The 10466-nt window shown below is 43.7% G+C and overlaps 1 protein-coding gene across 1 annotated transcript; it reads left to right on the top strand.

The window, feature by feature from the left end:
* Positions 1-4736: 4736 nt before the first annotated feature.
* Positions 4737-9832, top strand: cckar (cholecystokinin A receptor; the record flags this gene model as incomplete). The annotated part of the gene is made up of 5 exons (XM_080518823.1): positions 4737-4863; positions 5308-5559; positions 7937-8198; positions 8293-8420; positions 9210-9832. 5 exons carry the CDS (start codon positions 4737-4739, stop codon positions 9830-9832), a joined length of 1392 nt encoding a protein of 463 aa, XP_080374949.1.
* Positions 9833-10466: the final 634 nt, after the last annotated feature.

Genomic DNA, 10466 nt, shown 5'->3' with positions numbered 1-10466 from the left:
CACATTTACCCTTACTATTTCCATGATGTGGTGTGCAGCAACATTCGGGAGCTTGTGGGGGTTCAGTTTCAACATGAACTTGTTCAAAGTTCAGTTCACAGATTTTAAAATGAAGTTTATAGTTCATAATTCAGTTCCAAAAGTGAAGTAGTTCATAGTTCCCCCCCCCCCCCCAATATGTTTCTGCGAGCTATTACCTCAGAATACTGCCATTCCCCTCTTGCTTCCCCCCCATTCAGTCCCACTATCAGCCAACTGCTACAGTTTATTCTCCTAAACATGCTGCTTGAAGGGTCTTTTATAGTCTCGCCAGTTGCTTCAGTTAAATGTGCCATCTCAGGTTTGCTGTTGATGTTGTTGATGCTCAGAGCTTCTTGAAACCCGGCGGGCAAAGTTTACACTAAAAGGTCAGATGTTTCCACCTGGATCATCACTGACCTTTTCATAAAATTATTTTAACTAATCATACGAAGATGAAGGATTAATCATCGAGGCCGAGTCTGAGGCAGTGCTGTTGTCTTCTGTTTGTTTGTGTTGTGAAGCGTCGCATGTTGATGATGCATGCGGCGGTACAAGTCCCTCTCAACATGTTAAGGCCTGTTTACAGTGTGCTTCAGCCAGGTTTTCCACTGGAAGGCTCAAAAAATCTGACAACCCTCTTAAACCACGTCAAACTGTGAGAGCAGAGTTCACAAACGCCAGAATGAGGGCGTTCACTGTTACTTTCATCAGGCGGAAATACAGCATGTTCAGTTCACGTTCGCCCAAAATATGAACGAGCATTAAGTGAACTCGTTCAGGCACAACAACGGTCAAGGGTCATGTTCAGAGAACCACAGTGGCGACCTGTTCATTGTGGAATTCAAACATGTGAACAACCATCCCCATTTCTACGACACGATTCAGACACAACGGAGTTCACAGTGATTTAAAAGGAAATAAAGGAAGTCCATTAAAACGAGGTGAATAACAATCTTAATCTTAATCGGTGAACATTATGTAATACATTAAAGCAAAGTGATTAAAAGTGGCATTATATATAAAGCTAAATCTTTATGAAGAGAAAGGTTATTAAAAAAAAGTCACATCTATTTTGATGGAAAGCTTGAGTAAATAAAAAGGTTTCAAGTCTCGTCTGAAAAGAACTGAGTTTGTCAGCAGGAAGCTTGTTCCACAGTTGAGGAGCATAGGAACTAAAAGCTGCTTCACCATGTTTCTTCCAAGTAAACTGCTTCCTGAGGACCTCTGGGGTCTGGATGTTTCATATTCTACTAGTAAATATGAGTTGTTCTTAGTCCTGAGACTATTTAAAGCAGGGGTCTCCATCCTTTTGTTGTCTCTGAGCTCCTTTCAAACAATCAATGTGCCGGCAATGTTCGCCAGCATGTGCATTTTGTAAACTAACTCATGAACGATACTTAAAACGTACCTGGAAATGCATTTTTAATGCTTTAAAATTGTGAAAAGGGAACTTTACAAGTTGGAAACGGGTCGATCTGATTTGAACCGTGAATCAATATTCCTTTATAGTGAATCCACTATTCCTTTCTGATACATCGAAAAATCTGACCAAATTATTCACACAAGACATTTTTTGTTTTGGTAAATACTTTATTTACCAAGTAAACATTCTCAAGTTTTTTTCTTGTCTTTGGCTTGGATGTCCCGCAGACATTTTTCTGAAAGAGAGAAAGAACCACAATGTAAGTGAATAATTTTTGATTGAATTTGACACAATGTTTTTCTTCTTCTCAAGCCCTGATAAGAGCTATTAAACTATCACACATGTAGACTCACATTGGACACCCTTTGTGTCTTCCATCATGTGGCTGAGCTCCAATTCCTTGAACCAGATGGAGGCCTCGCAGTATTTGGTCGCATCGCTCCATGGAACAGACTGGCACCCAAGAGGCGGAGGGCTTGCTTCTCTTGCGTTTTGGTGACAAGGAGGCCAGATTCTCTCGTTGATGTCGTCAAAGATCCAGGGAAAGAACCTCGAATTGGGCCTTTTGCCGATGTAGTTGGTCTTTGTTGAAGACTGCAGATCAACCACGGGCACGGAGTTTCCCACAGACGGAGGGCTTGGTCCTCTTGTGTTTGGACGAAGAGGAGGCCTGATGCTCTCATTGTTTTTGTCGTGGAGAGAGGGGAAGACTCTTGGAGCATGCATGTTCGTCTTTGTTGAGCTTTCGAATTTGAGCTGAAGAGTGCACAGAAAAGCAACACTATTGTCATGAACAGAGTTTTGTACATAATTAAAGTTGCAAGCGCAATTGAACAGTTCCTCGTTTCTTGTGGAACTCAGAGAACGTCACCAGAACAGTGGACAGATATGGCAATGTTTTAAGAGTTAAATGAAGTCTCTAGCTGAAAGTATGGTGAACCTGAAGTGGTTCAAAGTTGAAGAAGAGTTTTTTCATCCTCATTTTTCATTTATATGGGTAAACAATTGTAGAAAAATTATGATATTTCTAAAAAGTCTAAAAGATATTGAAAACTAACCTTGTCGCTTCTGTATCAGCTGGTCCTAGGTCCTTGTAGTTTCAAAATCGCCGCAGTTGAGATAATTTTGTATGCAAGAGTAAAGTGCAGACAAAAGGTTCATCCAACAAGTGTTATGAAGTTATGAAGCTGTTGATCTGTGTCTCTTGACATCAAAGGCAAATAATGGCTATGATCTTTTGTGACGTCATCAGCCTATGATCTTGGCACCTCAGTCACGTGTCTGATTAAAATATGCAAATTAAGGTACACTTTATGTTATGCTAATTAAACCACGCCCCCAGCCAGGATGGAAAAAGAAACTGCTCACCTCTTTTACAGACATTTACACAGAATAATGTGAATGCTCGAAGAAAATACATAAACAGTTTTCAGTCTTTAATGTGTGTTTGTTTTTATGTCCAATTTTAACCATTCTAATGTCAAAACGTGCAACAAAGTACATTTCTGCATAGTTTCTAAGCTATGAAAATAAAAATTATTGAATTTGCCGTCAGACATAGCGCCTCCTGCTGGAAACACGAGTGGCACGTACGTGCTCAGCTCTGGCTAATAACCTCCCAAGTTGCTTGAGGGTCCACATCTGACGGCAGTTAAAAGACGAGTCACAACCATCAAGCATAATAACCGGGCATAACTCTCATTAACATACACGCTAATTATTCGTGTTTGCATATGCTTACAACCAATGTATTAGCATTAGCGTACGGGCTAACGTTAGCATACGTGCTACATTGCATAGACGCAGCATGAATTTTTACCACAGGTGAGTGACTCTTCATGTCTACATGTTTATTTCTCTTTTTTTTTATTTTACTAACACCTATAATCCATTCATCCATCCGTGTGTCCATTCCATAAATAAACGCATGAATATGTTTCTCCGAGTCCTTCAGAAATCATTTAATTCTGGCTGTATTATTTTTTTTCTTCAAATGGCAGTGAGGCGATTTTTTTATTATTGGTAGTTGAATTCAGTCCATTGAGTTGAGGCAATAATTACACCCGGATTTCTGCCTTGACTTGTTTTTTTTATGAGCGACACGGTCCAGATTCACACTGATCGTTGATATTATTTGGAGTCAAAAACAATAACAAAAGGAAACATCCTGGCTTGCCTTGCCTAAGGAAGTACAGATGACGCTGGTCACATACAGTCTGAAGGTAAATTAACATCGGTGTTGATATTATGGAGCTAAAGAGCTTCAATCACATAAAGTATTTACTTCAAATCGAGCGCAAGATGAATATATGGCTTGTTTTCGCACCAATGCTGTGCAACCAGTTGCTTCCATTAGATTATTATTTGCACCTCTGTGTGAGGCAATCTGGACTGTTTTCAAAATTGCCTGGACGTGACAGGACTTGTAACAGACGAAGCAACTGAGCTGCACAAATACCAACGATTTTTTTTTTTTCGTTTGTTTGGGAATTGTTTTTTTTTTTTTTGTTCTCTGTTGGATCAGTTCGGGAAAATCCTAGCAGGACTTGAAATGTCAACATGCTTGTCTCACATGTGAGGATCTTCGTCGAAGGTCTTCATCAAATCTGAGTCTTTTAATTATTCTCTGAGCTCATACGGATTCACCGCTGCTCCGAGTTTGGGTGATAACTATCAATCTCTCGACCCAGAACAATTACATTCCGCCTCAGTGTGTTTTCCATACTGCTGCTGAAACAAACACAATCTTAATTAAAAAAAAAATTAAAAAAATTGGAGCGCAACAACTCAGATGGTTACGTAAAGCCATTTTATATTTTATGCTCGCGCTTTCAAAGTTTGAATTTTACGCAAATTGTGTCCTGGAAATAAGCCCGGAAATGTCTTAAATGCCACGCAAGCTTTAAATTCTTCGCCATGCTGATATATATGACTACGATTATTGAGCAGTTGGTGCTTTTAAAAAGAGGAGGAGGAGGAGGAGGAGGAGGATGGGGGTGCGTACTGAAGGCGGGCGGTGAGCTCGAGAATGCGCTTCATCCACGCGCGAGCGGGACGCGGCAGAGGAGCGCAGCGCACCGGGAGGAGCGCACACAAACTTCTGGAGAGACAGATCATCTCTCCTTCATCGTCGTCTCTTCTGCGTCTCCTTCATGGTTCCACCACGGCTGGTTCAAATCCCTTCCCAGCTCTCTGCTGGATCTTCTGTTCTTTTCATTCCCATGTTCTTTTTTTTTTTTCGCCTTCCCGCGTGTCTGAGTTGTTAATTTGACGATTCAGGAGAGGAGGCGAGATGGAGACGTTCACAATACGCGACATGCTCCTAAATTCAACCGATCTGAACAAGATTCTGTGCAACTTTGGGATCAATAATATCTCCGAGTGCGAGAACGAGCAGGACGCGGCGGCTGAACCTCAAGGTTTGGATGATTAATCAGCCTTTAACTATTTATTTACTTATGGAATAAATCTGCAACACACGTCGTGTCGGAGGTTAGATCGTTGTGTTCAGGGTGACTGTGTCACATTTATGACTAAACTCTCCACTCTTTCTGCTGCGGGGAGGTTTTTTCCTGCGTCTGTGCGCGTAACGCAAAGGAACAAATAATTTTTAAGTCTGATGCGGTGTGCTATATGTTTTTTTTAACTATCACGCGGCTGTATAGAAAGTATGCACATGTCCAGTGAACAAAGTGGAACGATATCCTCTTCATAGATATCAAATATAGACGACAAAGGCAAGACTTTTTGCGCATTTTTGAACCTCTGTTCCATTTAGTCGCTTATATATGATGATTATTTTAATTCAAACCTTCACCAGTTTGCGGTTTAAAGTAGTTTAATGTGTTTTTTTCCTCTCCCAGACATCAACCAGACGGTGCGGATCGTCCTCTACAGCCTCATCTTCCTCCTCAGCGTCCTGGGAAACAGCCTCATCGTCGCCGTCCTGCTGCGCAACCGACGCATGAGGACCGTCACCAACCTGTTCCTGCTGTCTCTGGCCGTCAGCGACCTGCTGGTGTCCCTGGTCTGCATCCCCTTCACCCTCATCCCCAACCTCATGAGGGACTTCATCTTCGGCACCGGCATCTGCAAACTGGCCATGTACTTCATGGGTGAGTGGCATCCAAATCCGTTAAAACACGAGATTGTAGATGAATGATTCAATAAAAATATATACATTAATTAATGTGTATGAATATGTGAGAATATCTCCTGTTCAAGTCCTAGTTTTTGTGACTTCATACAGGAGTTGCATGTTTCTCTCTGTGCCATTTGAGGTTAATTGGTGCTATGAGCGTGTGTGTGTGTCGATTCCAGACGTACACTTTGCTAAATCATTGAAAGTCAAGATGGATTGTCCACCAGTGTACGACTGGATGAATCAATATATAAAAATATAAATGCATTAAAAAGAAAAAAGTGTACAATATAGAATTTAATAAAATTCAAATGCAATTACCCCCCCCCCCAAAAAAAAGAGAAAATGTGAAAAACACATCTTTACTTTGACATAAAGTGTCATTCTGATCTATTATTGATCCATTCATCCATAAGTGGTTGTTTGATTTAACTTTTTTGTATTTCTAAATAATGTTAATGCAGAAGTGTTGATGTGAGGAAATAAACCTCGAGTAATATAATGTAATATACAGAGTTTGATAATAATTTGCACGCAAAAACTACATTTTAAATAATTTCAACCAATAGTTTTATTGATTTGATTGTTGATCCCAACCGATTCAGTTACATTTAGTACAGGATGATAAATATTTGGTTTATTTTTGTTCAATAATGTTTCATTTTGAGGTCACGTTTGATACTTCAAACAAAAGCTGTTTCCCACATTATCATTACTAATAATTGTCCCTTTAATATATTTGTTTAAAGGAGTTCACTCACTCGGATATACAGTATGACAACTAAATCAAAATTGAACTGAAAAATAGTGATTATTGTCTGTTTTTATTAACAGTTTAAATTGTTCTTAAATATCCCTGTCGCATCCAGTGTGCAGAAGATTGAATAAAGCTACAATAAGAGGTGATGAAAGCCACATTAGTCTTTTTTAACATGCTTGTATAAATGAGCCACATGATGTACTACTGGCCATCTGTTTGAATGGTGCTTAATGATTTTAAGTCGGGGATTTGAAATCTTCCATACGCACAACTTCTTGAGGCGATGACTCAAGTCGACCGGGGACCCGAATCAGCTCGTGGCTTTAATTTGCTTGTAACTCTGACAAATCCCCAGGTTTCTTCCTGTACCTCTCAGAAAGCCGCCGGGAGCCTCGTAATAAAAGTGCCGTCATTAGAGAAGCCGCGTCTCACACTTAATGTCTCGTCCTCATCCAATTACGGGTCGGCGGCGAAATGTGATTTTTTTTTCCATTTCTGCTTACGTCCCCTTTTCTCCATTTAGCGGCTCGCTCGTCCTCCGGGATCGCCGCGTCACTTGTCCCCGTGTTTATCCGTCCACGTGTCACACCTCGCGCGTCGAACCCGGGATGATTGTTGGAGTGTATTTATAGAACCTCCTGGTACGGCCGTGGTGTTGATGACGATCCGGCGAGATGCTCAGCAGTGGAGAATTAGTGTGAAATGTGAGGGGGAAAAAACAAACAGCGTTCTGAACCTTTCAGCAATTACCAAGCATCTGAGTTATTATATTTCTGAGTCGTGTTGTTAGGGTTGTTAGATCTGGTTATGTCGCGTCTCAAAAGCACCAAGATCAGCGCTGAAGCTGAACGTTGGATGAATCTCGTGTTTCAGGCTGGAGAATTTTCCGAGTGCCGCTGCTGTAGGTTTAGATTTCAAATATGATGGTTCTCCTCTTCTGGTTGTTGAATTTTCTTTACCTTTGACCCCAATTAGAAGCTCCCGAGAATCCCCCCCCCAAGGGGATTGATAAAGTGTGATTAGCTTTATAAGCGTGGATCTCCACACATTGGAATTGATTTTAAATCAAATAAATTGGATGTTTATGGCACAGAAACTCAAATAATTCAAATCTTTAAAAAAAGACTGTTTAATTTGAATGAAAATTCAATAAAAACAATATTTTTGATCATTTGAACTTGGCCATTTTGATTTATTTTCATTAAAATGGATGATTAAAAACCTGTATTATCACCCAGGGGGGCAGTTGTTCTTTCCACAGAAAGTTCAAAAAGAAAAAAAGGAAAATCACTAGTCAGCCATTTAAAAACCAAACATTATGAGACTAACTAGTATTTTTTGTCTTTTTGTTCTACATCAAGACATGTTATGTTATGTTACGTCGAATCACATCGCATGATGATTTTCCATAATCAACCAAATTAGAAGGAGGAAAATACAGTTTATATTGCATGATTGTAGAAAAAACACATTTTTAATGATTTTCACATTATCTAAGCCGCGTGGCGGCAGGTCGGCTGTTGCCCGTCGCCTCCGGCGCCCCCGACTTGACGCCAGAGCTCCAAAAACCATGTGTCCCCGCTCCGTCCAGGCGTCTCCGTCAGCGTCTCCACCTTCAACCTGGTGGCCATCTCTCTGGAGCGCTACAGCGCCATCTGCAACCCGCTGACCTCCCGGGCCTGGCAGACCAAGTCCCACGCCGCCAAGGTCATCACCGTCACCTGGGTGGCGTCCTTCATCCTGATGCTGCCCTACCCCATCTCCAGCACGCTGAAGCCCTTCACCCGCCTCAACAACAGCACGGGCCACATGTGCAGGCTGGTGTGGCCCAACGACATGATCCAGCAGTCCTGGTGAGCCCCGGGCACCCCCCCCCCCCCCCCCACCCCCCCGACACGTCCGCAGTCGACGGCGTCCCCGTGCAACCTGCTTTGTGTTCGTTCCCAGGTATGTGTGTCTCCTGCTGTTGCTCTTCCTCATTCCCGGCATTGTCATGATGACGGCGTACGGCCTCATCTCCCTGGAGCTTTACAGGGGAATCAAGTTTGAGCTGTCGAGCAGGAAGTCCAGCCGAGGTATGAAGCTCACAGGTTACAATAAAAAGATCTTGGCTGTATTGACATTTATTGTTGTCTTAGACTTTCATCCAGCCGCACGGCTGAGATGCACTTCAGTGACTTTTAACCGTGACTTCAATTTAGGCTATTCCTGTAAAATGGAATCCGTTTGAAGGTGCAAAAATCAGCCACTGCAGTCGACAAACCGCCTCCTGCAACAATAATTCACTCTTTTCTATTTATCTTCAGCCGTGACGGCTTTTACGTGAAATGTTACCAGATAAAAAGGTTCAAAGTTATTTTATTAATAAACTTTTTAACTCCACATTTGGATGAAAAGTCGCTGGTCTGAAGTCCTGGTAGTATCATGGCTGATGTACTGATGCACTGCACAATGTGCCATTGTTCACTGAGACGGCACTGGAAAGTCCTCATAGCAAAACACACCCAAATCTCTAGATTTGGTCACAGTAGGTCCTCATCCAATCAGGTATCTTACCAAACCAGCATTGCATTGTGGGAAAAGGATCATACTTCTACAAAGAAATGTTTGTAAACGAACGAAGATGCATGAAAGTTGTAGATGTAGTTGTAGATGTGAAAACACTGGAGGCGAAACGAAGACCCATCCAAGATGGCCGCCTCGCTGATTTATCAGCTTTTGCATCAATGAATTGGTAAAAGGATGTTGTTTTAAGGCCTTGCTCAAGGACACTAGGAAGGAAATCTATAGATCTATAGATCTGACTGCTGAAGTTCCATTTCTGTGGTTATAAAAACTCATCTTTTCTTCTTTCTCCCTGACAGAGAGACAACCCAGCACCGGCAGCATCAAACCCGGCGACAGTGACGGGTGCTACCTGCAGCCGTCCAAGAACAGGAGCTCGACGATCGGCGCGGGGGCGAGCGGCGGCGGCGGCCCCGGCGGCAAGCCCAGGATGAGCCGGGCGTTCAGCAACAGCTCCACGTCCAACCTGATGGCCAAGAAGCGCGTGATCCGCATGCTGCTGGTCATCGTCTTCCTCTTCTTCCTGTGCTGGACGCCGGTCTTCGTGGTCAACGCGTGGCAGGCCTTCGACCAGCGCTCGGCCTACCGCCTGACGGGCGCGCCCATCTCCTTCATCCACCTGCTGTCCTACACCTCGGCCTGCGTCAACCCCATCATCTACTGCTTCATGAACAAGCGCTTCCGCCAGGGGATGCTCGCCACCTTCGGCTGCTGCAGCTGCTGCAGGGGCGGCGGCGGCGGCGGCGGCGGCGGCCCAGCGGGGCGGTCAGCCGGAAGTAGGATGGCTAAAGAAAAAGCGAGCGGCAAGTCGAGAGCGGGGCAGAAGACCCCCGAGCAGAATGGTCATACGCCGCCGAGCGGAGCCAGCACACGCTTCACCTACACCGGCATCCGGGGCTCGGCGTGGAGCGAGCTGACATAAGCCGGGCGGAGACGCCCCCCCCCCCCCCCTCTCCCAGCCCCCGCCACGAACATATGAAGGGAAATCTGCGGCGTGTGATGTAAAGCTTGTAGAGTTGATGAGCGGCACAGATGCTTCGGCTCGGCGCGGGACGGGACGCGGGCGTATAGCAGCTAACGACCAAATCGCCTGAACGCCTTCAGCCTCGGGGGAGGGGGGGGACGGGGGGTGCCGACAGGTCTGACCCAGAACGCTAAAGATTCGACGGGGCAGAAAAAAGCCAATTTGACTCCAATCCACCTCAATCTCCACGGCGATTTGAGGCGATGAGCGATTTTCGGTGACAAAAGCGTTGGACTTAATGACTTATTTCACAACTTCAGTTCTCTTGCTCGGCCCGGTAAGATAGGTCAAAGCGAAGACGCCGGGCCATTTAAAAGAAAAAAAAGAAGAAGCAAAGAGCACATTTCAAGGTGTTTTTAGAACCTAACCCCGAGGCTGGAAGGAGTTTGTCAACCTGAATGGTCAAAAACACAGATTGACCCTGAAAACGTGGCTTTTGAACCAATGCTAGCTGTAAGTACGCAAGAAAACGTAAAAAAAAAAAAAGAATTTAAACTCTACGATCAAATGGTAATTCAAAAATGTTGGGAGG

The sequence above is a fragment of the Blennius ocellaris genome (genome assembly GCF_963422515.1).
Source record: "Blennius ocellaris genome assembly, chromosome: 23".
Classification (NCBI taxonomy): Eukaryota; Metazoa; Chordata; class Actinopteri; order Blenniiformes; family Blenniidae; genus Blennius; species Blennius ocellaris.
This window is presented reverse-complemented; position numbering and strand designations above follow the sequence as displayed.